A 17478-nucleotide genomic window follows, 5' to 3' on the forward strand; every position below is an offset into this window, starting at 1 on the left:
CAACGGACAAATCTGGGTTTGGCAAATGCCAGGCGAAAGGTACCTGCCCGAATGCATAGTGCCGACTGTAAAGTTTGGTGGAGAAGGAATAATGGTCTGGTGCTGTTTTTCATGGTTCGGGCTAGGCCCCTTAGTTCCAGTGAAGGCAAATCTTAACGCTACAGCATACAATGACATTCTAGATGATTCTGTTCTTCCAACTTTGTGGCAACAGTTTGGGGAAAGCCATTTCCTGTTTCAGCCTGATAATGCCCCCGTGCACAAAGTGAGGTCCATACAGAAACGGTTTGTCAAGATCGGTGTAGAATATCTTCACTGGCCTGCACAGAGCCCTGACCCCAACCCCAAAGTTTGGGATGAATTAGAATGTCGACTGCGGGCCTGATCGCTCAACATCAGTGCCCGACCTCATTAATGCTCTTGCGGCTGAATGGAAGCAAGTCCCTGCAGCAATGTTCCAACATCTAGTGGAAAGCCTTCCCAGAAGAGCGGAGGCTGTTATAGCAGCAAAGGGTTGACCAACTCCATATTAATGCCCATGAATTTGGAATGAGACATTCGAGGAGCAGGTGTCCACATTCTTTTTTGCCCATGTAGAGTAGATAGATACAGTAGGACATAGATTGTTTGGGTTATGCAACTTGGTTTGTGGGAAGAGAAAGACAGCTTTTAGGAGTGTGAACTTAGAGACAAAGACATTTGACTGACTTTACTATTGGCTATAGATGTACAAGCAGTTGCAAACAACTCGCCATTTGAATACACGAAAATAAACTACAAATTGGTTGGTGGTCGTTGGCACTGCCAGTGGTGCTGAAGGGGTGTCCTTAATCCACACCTATGCCCATGCCTTTTAAAGTGCCAAAAGTGAAGGCTACCATTTTCTGTTAGCCTTAGATAATAATCCTATACACCCATCCATCTGCCTCTGTCCATCCTAAAAGCCACCCATATCCTGTGTGCGTGCATGCGTGTGTGTCTTCAAGCGCTCACTCCTCCGCCTTTCCTCAACCCCTCCTCTTGACAGACCGCAGCCCGTTAGATCTGACTAGAGTGCGTTGTTCATTGTCCATTAACGCAGCAGCGGACAGCTTCCACCCTCACACGGATACACAACCATTTCTTCTCCCTCGTCGCCTTTCCCGTCAGTTACCATGGCGAGCACAGTATCAGGTAAGAGTCGGGGAAAAGCTTTGTTATTTCAAGCAAAGTCGGCTGCGTTACTGTAGATTTGGTGATGTCTCGAGGTGCGACCTGTCTGGGTGACTAGTAGCAACCCGTGTGGATGCACTCACTTCATGTTACAGACGTGGCTACCATATAGAGTCACCTAGCCTACCTATCGACTAAACATTATGCTAGATTACGCTAGATTACGCTAAATATACACTCAAACAGTAAAGCCTTTGATGGAATATTTCAAACGTTGTATAAACGACAGTCTTTGTGATATTGACGAAAGGTTACTGGTCCTGATGCAGATGAGACCACTCCTTTTGTCACAATGTCGTTTAGCGCGAGTTATGTTTTACAGCACAATTTGCGTCATTTCAAATAATGTAAGATCCCCAAAATGACATACAGTAAGCAATTTCTGATCAATATTAATTTGAGGAAATGAATAGACTATGATGGGTGCATCCCATGGGCACCAATCAAAGCTCAGAACTGAAATGTTTATCCAGTTACATTTTTAAAAAGTAAGCACAGGAGTCATAGATAATAAAAACGTGCAATGATATAGATTTGGCCAATTGTGGCAATACAATTGCTGAATAGGCTACTGATGTGGGGAGGTAACATTTTGGTCATCGGTTTTCTTGCTTGCAACTTACTCAAAAATGAGTGTAAATGTTCATCCAAAGTTTGAACATGTCTTATTATGATTGTGTGTGTGTGTGTGTGTGTGTGTGTGTGTGTGTGTGTGTGTGTGTGTGTGTGTGTGTGTGTGTGTGTGTTTGTGTGTGTGTGAGAGAGAGAGAGAGATTTAATTATATAAAGGATTATCTTCTTCAGAAGGATAAGTCACTAGGAGACAGCTATGCAACAAATGACAAGTAATTCATCAAATTTGTAGATTAGCTGGTATTGCTATTATACATATACCAACGTTATTGTAGTAACCCAAACAAACTGTCCTCTAAAGGACACACAGGAGTAGTCTGGTTTTCATAGAACAAAACAGGAACCAAACCACTACATCTTTAGTCTTCAGCAGTAATATTGGTTAACCACACACACACACACACACACACACACTAGATAAACAAAGAAAACCTTTCTTACATGCTTAAATGGTTTGAAATCTGGATGGTTTATGTCTATGTCATGTAAAAGGTTGTCAGGTGTGTTGTGCCTGGCCTAGTCCTAATTAGCCAATGTCACATGTGTATTGACTGCAGACCGACACCAGACATTAGCCACTAGGGCCAGCAGTAGCACCCTGCTCACTAGACCTCAGCTGGTAAACAGAGAGAGAGAAAGATTGGAGAGTGAGAAGCCTCTAAGGCCTCCACCCTAGTCAGTGGGGGGAGAGAGAGAGAGAGAACTGGAGCTAATATAAAAAGCCTCAAGGAAAGACACCTGGACACCAGTGTGATATCTAAATTCTGCAGCTTAAACACTTTGTCACCCCTCTTCCTGGTAGAGCTGGCCTATATCATGTATGTGTGTGTGTGTGTGTGTGTGTGTGTGTGTGTGTGTGTGTGTGTGTGTGTGTGTGTGTGTGTGTGTGTGTGTGTGTGTGTGTGTGTGTGTGTGTGTGTGTGTGTGTGTGTGTGTGTGTGTGTGTGCGTGTGTGTGTGTGTGCGTGTGTGTGTCTTGCTGTGGATCAATAGCTCAGTGCTGAGCAGTAGCGGCCACACCCTTAGCGACAGAGAATCAGGGGGGTATACGACAGCAGTCCATGTGTTCAGTTGTATTACAGGAATACAGGTTATTTGTTCTGTACAGTGTATTACCTTATAATAATAAAGAATTAGCTAACTCCTCAGCTAAACATATGCTTTATGCCCATTTTTCACTGAAAGCCTACTATAAAGATGATACTCTCAAATGTAGTACTTAATGTATATACATTTGTACAATGGTTTTACTGTTGCACTTTTGGTGGACAGATAGAGATAATGCACATTAAAACCTTACCCAAGACTAGCTAGAGTCAGTCCTTATTTGTTGTCTCTGCCATTGTCTCTGTCCGGCTGGAAGAGAATTGAGCGAATCAAAAGAGGGAGGTTAAAGGACAAGCCCGCAGTTCCTGTCAAAATTTAACTGCTTTGACCGTTGCGCTCTGTTCCAATCAATGGCCCAATTCCATTCTGATTATTCACCCCCTTCCCTTCTGTCCTGGTTGATTCTCCTTCGGGGATCTAAAAGTATCAAATAGGGTTAAGCAATATAGCCGACTAGCTGGCCTATGTGGAGCTATAATCATATGTTTGCTTACACCCAACATAATCTGCCTATCCAGAAAGTTTGAGATCTATAACAAAGGGATACATAATGTTGATGGGAAGGGAACAAGGTATTTTATTGGAACCTTCTCTTGGAATGTTTGGGGGAGGTATCACAGCTTGTGTATCTGTATCTGTTTCTTAAGTGGTCTCGAAAGTAGGTGAACCCCCTATGGTGTTCTTTGCTTCTGGGTGTTCTGTGTCTGCTGGGTTCCCACCAGTGGTATGTCGTTACATGCTAGCTCTTTTTGATCAAAGTCTGTTCTTTTGAAGTTGTACCTAGTCTCCTGTGAGGAGAGACTGAAAAGAGAGACTGAAAAGAAATATTTTGTAGCCGTGAATAGATCAAGACAAGAAAGGCAAGTGTTTACAAAGAAGAGAGAGAAAATATAGTAGGATGGAGAGATCTGGAAATAGAGTGATAAACAAATCTGCAGAGGCTGCCAGGGTAACACGAGCTTAAGGTAAGGAGAGAGAGAGAGAGAGAGAGAGGGGGAGGAGGGGTGCTGCTGAGCCAAAGGAGAAATCATATTAAGGTTTCAACTGGAAGCATGCACATGAAATATGTGAGGGCCTCAAACTACTTAATTTCCCAAGCGACACCGAGTTAGTCAGGCAGTGTTATTGGAGGAGATACTATTATATTACTGTAGAAGGGGGGCTTTTGGCACAGTATTTTGTGGATTGGGAATTTTTTGTGTTTTTTTTTTTGTGGATTGGGCATATAGTGAAATAAATAGGATTTAATAGGATTTCCTGAAATTGTGCCACTAAAAGTCTGATTTAGTTTTCTCCTAGGTTACAGTGAAAATGGTTGATTAATCCAATCGTTTATGCATCATAGACTTATTTTGTGTGATCGTCTGTGTGTGCGCGCGCGCGTGTGTGTGATTGGGGGGGCTCATGTAGTAGATCATAGCGCATTGACTTTTTTGCTTCCATTGAACCCCTTCATGGAGCTGTTGGAATAAGCGCCACACTCCATAGACATATTCAGCACCTTGGTAAATATCAGCAGTTCCTTACTTTCTCTGATGAACCTACCTTTCCTACTGAGGCACTTAGGGCTCTGGCACTGCTGTAGAGATGAACTCTCAGCCTCTGCAACGTCAGCCATGTTATGGGGGTCTAAGGGTTTGTTGGCTCTCCACTGCAGGAGTAGACTGATGGTTTTTTGGGGGTCCACAGGGATTATTATTCAGAAGAAAACCAAGCAAGGATACCTTTCTAAAAAAAGAGCATTTGAATAATTTACAATGCACGCCCACCAGCATGGAAGACCGTGTGTGTGCACAGCAGGAGGGAGGCTTGCGTGTGTGTATGTGTGCATACTATATGTGCGTGCGTTAAGGGTGTGTGTTAGGTGTGCGTATACTGATGTGTTTGTATATGTAGTTTTAGCTTTGTGTGTCTGTGCGGTGTGCATGTATCTGTGTGAGGCTTTAGCTGTGTGTGTGTATATCTGTGTGATGTGCGCGCACACGCAAATGGATGGAGGAAGAGGAGGATGGAAGTTGACATCACTCCTCAATAATTCAGCACATGACCAGGCAAAAAACAGCCACTGAGATTACCCTAGCGACCCAGCCTCGTTGTCGAAAATGTTCCTTCTCTTTAAAGGTCCAATGCAGTCATTTTCTTCTCAATATCAAATCATTTTTAGGTCACAATTAAGTACCTTACTGTGATTGTTTAAAATTTAAATGGTAAAAAAATATATTAAAAAATATTCTTAGCAAAATGCAATTTCTCAAGCCAGAATTTTGCTGGAACTGTCCGTCTGGGAGTTGTCTGAGAGAGGGGCCTAATTGGAGAAGCCTAATGGGAGGTATATGTAACCTGAAAACGAGCTGTTATTGGGAGACAGGAGGGCAAACTATCTTTCTTATTGGTCTATTAACCAGGCATTCTAAAAATCCCGCCCAGCCAAACAAGCAAAAATGTAATGTGGTCTTTTCAAACAGCACTTACACTAAAAGTGCATTATCATAATTTTCACAATTTCACAGTATCATTCGAACTTTATAGTGTAGAAATATATATAAAACACGGAAAAATCACATTTTTGAGTGCTCTGCCCCTTTAAGAGTGCATCGTAAAGGTGTGTATAGCAGCCACAATCCTCTGCTGTTTCCTGGCATGATTCAAGAAGCCGCTCAGCCCCTGCGTTCTATAAGGAGTAGGATGAAGTTTCCCCTAGACACTGGTCTGGGGTTCGTTTTGCATTTCCTCTACTAATGCACAAGGCTAGCATTTGGGGAGGGCAAACTGATCCTAGACTTTTACAGTGCAACTTTAAACTTTAAAGGGAGGATGGAGGCTTCCTGCTGAGAATAAGATGTCTGCTGCTCAATGCAGTACGCAGTTTTCTTCCTGAATAGAACTGCCAAGTAAAATATGTCTGGGGGCACTTGCACCTTTTTTTATTTATACAGTCAGTTTCAAAATGGGGGTAAACACAATACAATAGATACAAAATACATCAAATGTACAGTTGCTCTAAGGTACTGCACACTGTCTTTGAGATGACATTGGAAGAATGTTTACAAAATATTCACAGAACATAGCAATTCATGCAATGAGAGCAGGGATGACAGCAAAGCTATAACACAGAATCTTTCCCTTTTCAGATTTGACAATGCTCTGACCCCTCTTGCTTTGCCATTTACACTGTAAATGTTACACAATTTAATGAGCATTGGAAAAAGTTGCGCAGTTGCTGACTCTCACATTTGGATAATATTTATATCCTGCACATATTCTATATTCGGGCTTAAGCCCTTTCAGCATCACGGTGCTGTCCACCTACACACATACATTAGAGACACATGCTTAATTATCTCTTGCATTGAAATCCATCACACCCAGTTGTAATTAGTAGAGATCTGAGACAAATCAGATTCGTAGCAGATCTCTGCAAATGTGGAAGCAGTGTTTAACATGGCAGGAAGCCCATCAGTATGATTTATGGATCTGATCATCTGCGACACTGTGTTACAGTGCGATGGAAAGGGGCCTTACATGGGTTTGCAAGGCTAACATAGCTGAAACATTAACGGCACTATTTAAATAAAGGATCCTTTTTTTAAAAACTCCAGGGTGCGTGCTGTGCCCACTTTCCTCATGTACCCATGAGAGTTAGAGCAGGTCGGTATATCTGCTGCAACAATGAGGGCCACAGCCTGCTTATCTATTCAGCAGCAGCAAGCCACCTTAAAAGGCATAGATCTTTAAGAGGAAGTAGTATTTATGGGGGCTAATCGTCTAGACATGCTCAGGCTCCTGCCTCATTAGCATTAAAGGAAGACTGACTTCAGACAGGACCAACACACAGGCAGTCATGGGGCGCGTCCCAATTATCTCTCCCTGCTCTTAAGGGTAAACGTACCCCAGGTTTTGAACCACTGGTGTGAAATACTACAGCAGATGGTGTCTTTCATATACAATATGTAGGTTGGCATGAGTTTCTTAAAGCACCACAACTGAGCGGTACTTTGAGACAGGTGCTGGTGAATTCACTCCAATGGCTCACACACCCTGCCAAGCATAAAACAAGTCACACTGCAGAATGCACACCACTGAACACAGACTGCGGAGCACATGCTACTTACATAACCCGTACTTGTTCAGTGGTTGCATTCAGTGGCATGGTTCCTACAGGGGCTAGGGAGGGACCATGTGAAAACTTAGGGGTTGAGGGGGCGGGGGTACTGCTTTGGATGAGATTAATATTACATGTTAAGTAACTCTGTGCTGCTGTGGAGCAGTGACAGGAAGGGGAACATACTCAGCTGTAAAGTACAGTATCTTCATCATCAGAAGAGAAGGTGGCGTAGTCACACAATAAGGCAATTCAAATGGTGAAAGGTCACCAGTCTTCTATTAGTTGATTTGATTGATAGTCAGTGGATATTTCCATACTAGGTTGCACTCCCATATTAGTGGGTCTTTCCCTGTGTTTGGTGTGCTACGGAGAGTGCAGGTGATCTTTTCCTTTTAATATGTGAAAGGAAAAACTGTCATACTTTCCTTGAAGGGGCTTCTGATGAGGTGTTACTATACATTGCCTTATAAACATTCATATAACACCTTAAAGATGAACGGGATAATAAAACTACAGGAGAGGCCACTTAGCTGTGATATATTCACAACATATTACGGCCTCTCGTACCTGTTTGCTTTGTTATACAGTTTCATAATGTTGACTGCATCTATAAGGTGTTGTGAATGTCCATATGGCAAAATAACACTTCATACATTAAGTAAAGTGTTACCAAACCTTCTACCTCAATGGTATTAAAACCATTCAGCCCCAGTTCACTCCCCAAAACCTGACTACTGTACATCCTGGCACTTGGCTAATCCCTTCATGTGTCCTATCAGTGACCTCCAGACAAACCCTGCCTTCAGCCTAGAAATCGTAAATTAAATTCCCCTGACAAACAAGCCTAAAAGCTACATGTCCCCCACATTGCTGATCATATCTTAGACCATAGATAATGAGAACACTGACCTTTAACAAACACAATAGTAATTAGACCTGTATTGATTAAGTGTAACCGTGATCTGTAGGCTGCGTCTTCTCCCTCGCCTCTGCTGACTGATCTGGGTGTGAACCTTAGACAGAGCTTCATTACCCAGAGGGACAGAATGCTAAACAGTTGCTTTGTGTCACAGCTATTTTTCATAAGGGCATGCAAGGGAAAAGACTGTAAAACATTCAGTAATCTAGAACGAAAGTCCCTCGCTGGTTCAGTCAGTTTTTTTTCTTCTCTGTTTGGTGCCTCATGGACACAACCCAATACTGTCTATTATCAGAGCTAGCCATCTTAAGCTTTAGTGGGTTAACTTTGGGCTTGGTTTTACCAGAGTTATTGACAGGGCCGGACTACCGCATTTGGGGTCCTGGGGAACTGACCTTCAGCACCGCAATTTTTTTTTGCAGTTTTATAATGCTCTTGTACACATTTTGTCTTGAGGCAAAGAGAAAAGGTTGCAGTTTAAAAGCCCATTTCCTGCAATTCTATACTTTTTGCCATGGGTCAGAGAGAAACATTTGCTGTTTTATAGCTCATCTCATGCTATTGTTCACATTTTGTCATGAGGCTGAGAGAAAATGTTTCAGTTTAAAGCTAATTTCCTGCTATTCTAAACAGTGCATTCGGAACGTATTCAGACCCCTTGACTTTTTCTATATTTTGTTATGTTACAGCCTTATTCTAAAGTGGATACACTTTTCCCTCATCTATCTACAAACAGTACCCCATAATGACAAAGTGAAAACAGGTTTGTAGAAATGTTTACTAAAAATGAAATACCTTATTTACCTAAGTATTCAGACCCTTTGCTATGATACTTGAAATTGAGCTCAGGAGCATCCTGTTTCCATTGATCACCTTGAGATGTTTCTACAACTTGTTTGGAGTCCATCTGTGGTAAATTCAATTGATTGGACATGATTTGGAAAGGCACACACCTGTCTATATAAGGTCCCACAGTTGACAGTGCATGTTAGAGCAAAAACCAAGCCATGAACCAAGCCATGAAGTTGAAGGAATTGTCTGTAGAGCTCCAAGACAGAACTGTGTCGAGGCACAGATCTGGGGAAGGATACTGTAGTATCTTAGAATGCTTCTTAGATTCATGACACCGGACACGTAAGTACGTTTTAGTATTTCATTTGAACCTAGAATAACATTACAGGAATGCACTTGGCGTAAGCTACCTGAGACTTTTTCCGAGCACGGTTATGTGGACAGACATTTAAACGGTTACGGAGAGCAGAAAGCAAACCCTGTATTGAGTCAACATAATTTAACTCTATCCTTATTACCAAGCGTCACGTCTGGAGGAAACCTGGCACCATCCCTACGGTGAAGCATGGTGGTGGCAGCGTCATACTGTGGTGATGTTTTCATCCTTGATGAAAACCTGCTCCTGAGCACTCAGGACCTCCGACTGGGGGCGAAGGTTCACCTTGCAACAGGACAACAACGCTAAGCACACAGCCAAGACAATGCAGGAGTGGCTTCGGGACAAGTCTCTGAATGTCCTTGAGTGGCCCAGCCAGAGCCTGGATTTGATTTGAACCCGATCTAACATCTCTGGAGAGACCTGAAAATAGATGTGCAGCAACGCGCCCCGTCCAACCTGACAGACCTTGAAAGGATCTGCAGAGAAGTATGGGAGAAACTCCAGATATACTGGTGTGCCAAGCTTGTAGCGTCATACCCAAGACTCAAAGCTGTAATCGCTGCCAAAGGTGCTTCAACAAAGTATTGAGTAAATTGTCTGAACTTATGTATATGTGATATTTCAGTTTTTTATTTGTAATACATTTGCAAAAACATTTCTAAAAACCTTATGGAGTATTGCGTGTAGATTGATGAGGAAAACAAACAATGTTATACATTTTATCAAAAGCCTGTAACGTAACAAAATGTGGAAAAAGTCAACGGGTCTGAATACTTTCCGAATGCACAATTATGCATTGAGGCTGAGACAGAATTCTGCCCTTTTAAAGCAAATGTCCTGCTATTCTACACATTTTGCTATCATATGCTACCTGGGGGGGAGACGACACACGTATCCCTGCGTGTCCGTTCGGTAATCCGACCCTGGTTATTGGATTTGCATAACCATGCATAGTGGTAAAAGTAGATTAGAAGTATCTCTAGCATTGTAATTACAGTATGGGTAGCACCAGGCACACTCATTCTCTCTCTCTCTCTCTCGCACACACACACCCACCCACATGACTCTGCCAAAGTGCTGAAATTTAAAAACTAGTCCAGTTGGCAGGTAATGCAATAGTCTCTAACTCAATCTGATGTGAAAGTGCTATTACTGCACTCTCACGTTTTTATAGCAGACACACCTTCAATCTCATCCCAGCTGCACTGTATACAGCCTTGTAATAAATACTAGCCGTCTTAACAACATTTCCTCCTAAAAACCTGGGGCCATGGTTGCCATGGTCACAAAGGAATATGGCAAATAAATATATAAAAATAGGACGATTCTTTTCCCCTTTTTATCATTGGAATATCTTACCATGTCTCTCGTTGTTTCTTTGTTCCTTAAAGCCTACACAGAGAAGATCAAGGAAATGTCCATGATGTCTCTCATCTGCTCCTGCCTATACCCCCAGACATCATACCCCACCACCAACTATCAATTTGGAGGTCAGCCCAAAGTGTGCTTTGTTTTTTAATGTGTATTGTATTAATGTAATGTATTTTGGCTTTAAATTCGTTCTTAGTCTCAAAACACTGTACATTGTATGTGTAAAGCATCCACCCATCTAAGGTAATGCACAACAGCCATTTTGTGTCTTATTTGTCTTGTCTCTCTCAATAGACCTGGAGGTGAAGCCCATCAACAAGCGACTGTCGGGCCAGTCCTTTGAGGTGATCCTGAAGTCCCCCACCGACCTGTCCCCGGACAGGCCCAGTCCCCTTGCCTCTCCCCCCGCCCTGACCTCGCCCCCCAAGAGGGATATCTCCCTGGATGAGCTGCAGGGGAGGCTGGAGGCCGCTGAGGAGAGGAGGAAGGTAAGACAAGAGGATGGAGGGAAAGGAGGGAGGGAGTAAGAAAAGGGAGGATAGGGAGAGAGTAAGAAGTTCATGGAGGTTGCTGAGGACAGAGATGGGAACAGAGGGGAAGGTGAGTGCAAGAGAAGGAAGTGAGGATGGGGGAGTGAGGAGGGAAAAAGCATTTCAGGTTCATAGAGTTCATGGATGTTGTTGAGGAGAGTAGGATGGTAAGAGAGGATGACAGATGCAAGTGTATGAAGGAAGGCAGGGAGGAGGGGAGAGAAACATGTGAAGTATGTTAATTTAGTTTGCTGAGAGGTATGTTTTGGGTATTTTATTAGGATCCCCATTAGCTGTTGCAAAAGCAGCAGCTACTCTTCCTGTGGTCCACACAAAATATGAAACATAATACAGAAGATCAATAGACAAGAACAGCTCAAGGCAGAACTATATACATTTTTAAGGTAAGAGAAGGCAAGGCAAGGAAGACAGAGGGAGAGAAAGGAGGGACGAAAAGGAGGAGGAGAGAGACAAAAAGCTGGTTAGGTAAAGGGCTATTGACTTTGCTGAGGAGAGACGGAAGAAGAGACGTAAACAGGAGATTAAGTGAAATGAGGAAAAGATCATCACTCAATGGGGAGAAGGAGGTGAAGAAGGAAAGATAAATGAGATGGGGAAACAAATACCAGTCTCTCTCTAGACATCCAGGCCCTCTACTGAAATGCCAGAGCTGTCACACATGAATGAGCATGGTTGTGTTCATTAGGCAACAAATGGAAGAAAAATTACCTGGACTTGTCCAATAAGAAATACCTATTGTCTTTTTCCATTGCTAAACTTTTCAAAACGTTTTCTGTCGCATGCCCTAATGAACACAACCTTGAAAAAGAGACAGATATCTGACATTTCATGAAAACATAAATAACTAGCAACCCATCGCTTCATTATCCTAGTTCAGTTAGGGGGATTTCCTGGGTTTTCTGTGAGCCTTTTTCTACCTTGCATTTCCACTTAAATAGAAAAACTGATGACTAATTATCGTTGTTGGGTGAGAACTGCTTCAATGCTTAATCGCTGCGTATCAGACAGACCCAGCCAGACCTGTCACTGGGTTCCCTGAGGGAAAGAAAAGTCATGAATGGGGAGAGCCTGTCATCGCTGCTGGAATATACCGTAGGGAGGAGGGAAATGTGGAAGTCTGGGGGCGTGACAAGCAGTTAAAACAGAAATCCAAATTGGAGTTGCAAAATCTGGTTGAATGCTTTGACAAGAAATTATCAGGCTACTCAGTAGCATTTGGATTCAATTCCCTGATATTGGGGAAATTATTTTATCATCAGTCTTTCCTACAACATAATAGGAACTGGATATTTTACCAGCAAACAAACACTTTAGCATAGGGATAGCAATTGGTTATGGTTAGGGTCAAGGTTATGTTAAGGGACAAGGGTTAGGTTAATTTAAGTGAGGTTAGGGTTAGGGTTACGGAAAATCATTAAAGTTAGCATTGGGTTAGCATACTACTGCCGTACACTGACATTCATTTTCAGTAAATATACACTGCTAACAAAATCTGTGCATGAAAATAGTGCACTTTTTATCTTTGCTCCCTAGTCCCAGGAGGCTCAGGTGCTGAGGCATTTGGCTGAGCGGAGGGAGCATGAGAAGGAGGTGCTGCACAAGGCCATGGAAGAGAACAACAACTTCAGCAAGATGGCGGAAGAGAAGCTCAACTCCAAAATGGAGGCGAAGAAAGCGAACCGGGAGGCATACCTGAACTCACTGAAGCAGCGGCTCCGTGAGAAGGTGAGGGCCTGTTTTGTTTTCTCTCCTCTCTCTCTCTATTTCGAAGTCTGACGCCCCACCTTTACTTGGTCAGAGAAATAAAGCTCTATGCTCAGAACAGAACTAGCTAAGTACTCTGACATATTTCTAGGCTGTAGACTACACAACCTGTCACCTGTGTCTTGACAGTTTTCTCTTTGTGGTGTTAATGGTTTTTCCTAGGAGATGCATGCAGCCGAAGTGCGCCGGAACAAGGAGCTGCAAGCAGACCTTTCTGGATAAGAAGGCTTTACTGAAAGGAATTCCCATTTCCCAGCTTATGTGAAGTGTGTTTTTAGCGAGGAATTTTTGTGTCAAAAATCATAATTCTGCTCTACATCCTGCAATCTCATCTGTCATTCAATAGGGAACAAGTTTACCTGCAAGATATCACAACTGTCATAGCTCTTCATCTCTCTACACATCCCTACAGTATGACATTTTTTTCTCTCACTAAAACATCAACACCACCAGCATTTCAAACAGTAGATATTAACATTTCTAAATGGTTGGAATACATTCTAATGGCTGGAATTTCAAATGTGCTGCGCACGCCCACACACACATGCACAGACACAAACATACATACAATTCACACACATATAAACTCAAACACTGACATGCATCGCTTTTTACATAAATGGCATGGATTGTTGAAAGGGAGTCTGTATTGATCTAATTGTGTATTAGACTAATAAAATGTGAGTGTACTGGATGTTGTCAATGTTCCTTTGGGTGTAAGACATAAGGTACTGAAAGGTAACTAGCCCTCTCCCCTAAGAACAATGTCTTATTGTTGGCACAAAAAAAGTTACGCCTGGAAAGAAATTGTTATGTGGATGAAGGACATGCTTAGGCAAATAAACTATAAAGGGAAATAAATGGCTACAGTTTACACTTTTTTTTTGTTATTTCATGAAATGTTGTTTTTAGAAGTTACCCCGGTAGAAGATTATGGCATGGGGTTTCACACAAGTGTGTTAAAATCCATTTAATCAGTTTTATTTACAAATTCTTTAGAAAGTAATACTTAAAAGAGAAATCTAGTTGTCAAATAATATGCAGGGAAATGGTGTTGCACATGTCACCATTAATATCTGCACTATGAGGAGATTTTATGTAAAGTCCCTCTTTTTAACTCACCTGCACATTAATTTTCTTTGTTACTTTTCCATACAATCCATTATGTACAATTGCACTAAATATGTTTGGAATAATGCAATATTTTAAATCACAGCAGTCTTTAAAATTACATTCAGGAGCAAAAGGTTTTCAATAGTTGTTAATGAATAAAAACAATAATTCATTGGAATATATTGGAATGGAATATAAATAATAACATTAGAATATAAAATGTAATAACAATACCTTAATTAACTCAGTGTAACATTGATGTGGCAACTTTCTTATGCTTCTAATTTGTGCCTGTAGGTCACAAATAAAGCTATCCCCAGGAAAATTGGAGCACAACTCATGAGCCCACCTTCTGCACTGCTCACACCTAATCCAGCCCCCACCTGTGACTGAGAACGGGGAGAGATGCCTGAAAAGCTCTCTCTTAAAAATGTAGATAGCTATCTAGCTATTTGACATAAAATGCTGTGTAAAATAGCTAAAAGGCTATACAGTTAAATTAACTGTAAAGTTATCAGTCACTAGTTGAAACATTTACAACTGAAATTAAGTTACGTTAAGGTTGCTAGCTAGTATTCCTAGCAGCTTATGCTAACTAGCTAACTGGCTAGCATTTACTGCTTGTGAAGTTGCTAGTTAGTAAATTAGCATAAACGAGTGCTAACTGAGATAGTCATTGTCTAAATGATAGGTAGAAAAACATTCATAACGATAAAGGGGTAACTAGCCCCTTGGGGGAGGTTGCCCCCAACACACTCATCCAACATATTACCAGTTATCTAAATGTTTCTCTTTAAACAAGTGGATTATTTATCTTAAGGCTTCCCTACGTGTATATTTAAAAATATATATAGATCTACCTTCACTGGAATATATCTACAACTTTTTTTAAATGTATGTTTTTGTGAATTACAGTGGAGGGCAGTTACCCTAGGGAGCTAGTTTCCCCCTATTACCCTATTCTATCCACATGACCCGCTAGTAGAATAACTTAAATGCAGCTGAAAGTCTATTATAGCCACACAAAAAAAAGAAGCTAGGTTTCCATCCAATATTGCGTCATATAGCAAGTGTCCACACTCTGGTGTGTCCCCACTCTGGTATTGGCAAGTGCGCTCTAGTCAACAGCGTTATCTGTGCACTGTTGGCTAGCCGCTAGAGCACACATAGCCTATAGTCTATAATGAGATTACAATATGCATGTTTATGGATATTATAATGCTTAATCATTATAATCTGTCCCTGACATTTTTCAAACGGCAATCAAGCATTGATTATCATGTCACCAGAATAAGACCCTAGATATTTAATGGAAAGGAGCACCAAGCTCATCACCTTGCACTTTCAACACCCTGTGGGAAAGGAGAATCAAGCTCATCCCCTTGCACTTTCACCACCCTGTGGGAAAGGAGAATCAAGCTCATCCCCTTGCACTTTCACCACCCTGTGGGAAAGGAGAATCAAGCTCATCCCCTTGCATTTTCACCACCCTGTGGGAAAGGAGAATCAAGCTCATCCCCTTGTACTCCCCCCCAGATTTATTAAATTTGTACTTTAATAAACTGCATGCTTTCCCGACGAGTCTTAGTGGGAGGACCACACAAAATGTCATCGCGTGACTTTACTTCTATATGATAAACCTAGTTAGTGACGGCGAGCACTTATCTGTCACCCCCAGATGAATAGGAGAAACCTACCAGATCAAATCTAATTTTATTTGTCACATGCTTCTTAATAAGGATCGGACCATTTCTTTCAATTTCCATGTACAATTACATAACCAAATCTAACTGCCTGTAGCTCAGGACCTGAAGCAAGGATATGCATATTCTTGATACCATTTGAAAGGAAACTATTTGAAGTTTGTGGAAATGTGAAATTAATGTCGGATAATATGACACATTAGATCTGGAAAATGATAATACAAACCAAAAAACATGTGTTTTCTTTCTTTCCAGAGACAGCAGGGGTTCAAACTGTAGAACCAAGTTCCTACATTTGAATATAACATTTGATTTTATCAAACAAAACTACTCTATATTTTATCTCTGGGGCCATCAGGATGACAAATCAGAGCAAGATTACTGAATGTAGGTACATTATTTAGCTTTAGAGGTGAATGTATCAAACCAGTTGCCGTGATGTGTTTTGTTGCTGTGCACTCTCCTCAAACAATAGCATGGTATTTTTATCTTCATATAAGACATGTCTATGTCCTGGAAAGTTGGCTGTTACTTACGTCATTCTAGTCACATTAGCGCACGTTAGCAACTGTCCCGGTTTAGGGACACCAATCCCATAGAGGAATAACAACAGGAATTGACTAACAGTAAAATGCTTACTTACAGGTCCTTTTCCAACAATGCAGAATTAAAGATAGATATAGGCCTACCTAAAATAGAAATAGTGACACACTGAATAACAATTCCATGATGATTTCATGGGATCCATAATTTCCTTAGAGAACTATGTAGCCTATCCATAATGATACATTGTTCATGTTCCTTTCACATGCAGTGCATTCGGAAAGTAGTCAGACCCCTTGATTATTTGATCTTACAGCCTAACAGACCCTTTGATCTTACAGCCTAATTCTAAAATGTATTAAATAGTTTTTTTCCCCCTAATCAATCTACACACACCCCATAATGACAAAGCAAAAACAGATTTTTAAAAATGTTTGGTAATTTATTATAAAAGTGAAATATCACAAGTTTTCAGACCCTTTACTCTGTACTTTGTTGAAGCACCTCTGGCAGCGATTACAGCCTTGAGTCTTCTTGGGTATGACACTACAAGCTTGGATCACCTGTATTTTGGGAGTTTCTCCCATTCTTCTCTGCAGATCCTATCAAACTCCGTCAGGATGGATATGGAGCGTCGCTGCACAGCTATTTCCAGGTCTCTCCAGAGATGTTTGATCGGGTTCAAGTCCGGGCCCCTCAAGGACATTCAGAGACTTGTCCCAAAGCCACGTGTGCATTGTCTTGGCTGTCTACTTAGGGTTGTTGTCCTGTTGGATGGTGAATCTTTGCCCCAGTCTGAGGTCCTGAGTGCTCTGAAGAAGGCTTTCATCAAGGATCTCTCTGTGCTTTGCTCCGTTCATCTTTTGCTCGATCCTGACTAGTCTACCAGTCCTTGCCGCTGAAAAACATCCCCACAGCATGATGCTGCCACCACCATGCTTCACCGTAGGGATGGTGCCAGGTTTCCTCCAGCTTGGCATTCAGGCCAAAGAGTTCAATCTTGGTTTCATCAGACCAGAGAATCTTGTTTCTCATGGTCTGAGAGTCCTTTAGGTGTCTGTTGGCAAACTCCAAGTGGGCTGTCATGTGCCTTTTACTGAGAAGTGGTTTCTGTCACAAACACTTTTTTTGCATTGTCATTATGGGGTATTGTGTGTAGATTGATGAGGGAAAAAAGTGATTTAATACATTTTAGAATACGGCTGTAACCAGTGGTGGAAAAAGCACCCAAATGTCATACTTGAGTAAAAGTAATAGCCTATATTAAGCAAACCAGACAGCACAATG

At 41.7% G+C, this 17478-nt stretch overlaps 1 protein-coding gene across 1 annotated transcript; it reads left to right on the forward strand.

Annotated features, from left to right (window-relative positions):
- The first annotated feature begins 933 nt into the window (after window positions 1-933).
- Window positions 934-13706, forward strand: LOC110532188 (stathmin-3). The gene is made up of 5 exons (XM_021615872.2): window positions 934-1173; window positions 10538-10636; window positions 10812-11005; window positions 12602-12793; window positions 12995-13706. Exons 1-5 carry the CDS (start codon window positions 1155-1157, stop codon window positions 13052-13054), a joined length of 564 nt encoding a protein of 187 aa, XP_021471547.1. The 5' UTR covers window positions 934-1154; the 3' UTR covers window positions 13055-13706.
- Window positions 13707-17478: the final 3772 nt, after the last annotated feature.

Source organism: Oncorhynchus mykiss, chromosome 9 (assembly GCF_013265735.2).
Source record: "Oncorhynchus mykiss isolate Arlee chromosome 9, USDA_OmykA_1.1, whole genome shotgun sequence".
In the NCBI taxonomy this organism is placed as follows: domain Eukaryota; kingdom Metazoa; phylum Chordata; class Actinopteri; order Salmoniformes; family Salmonidae; genus Oncorhynchus; species Oncorhynchus mykiss.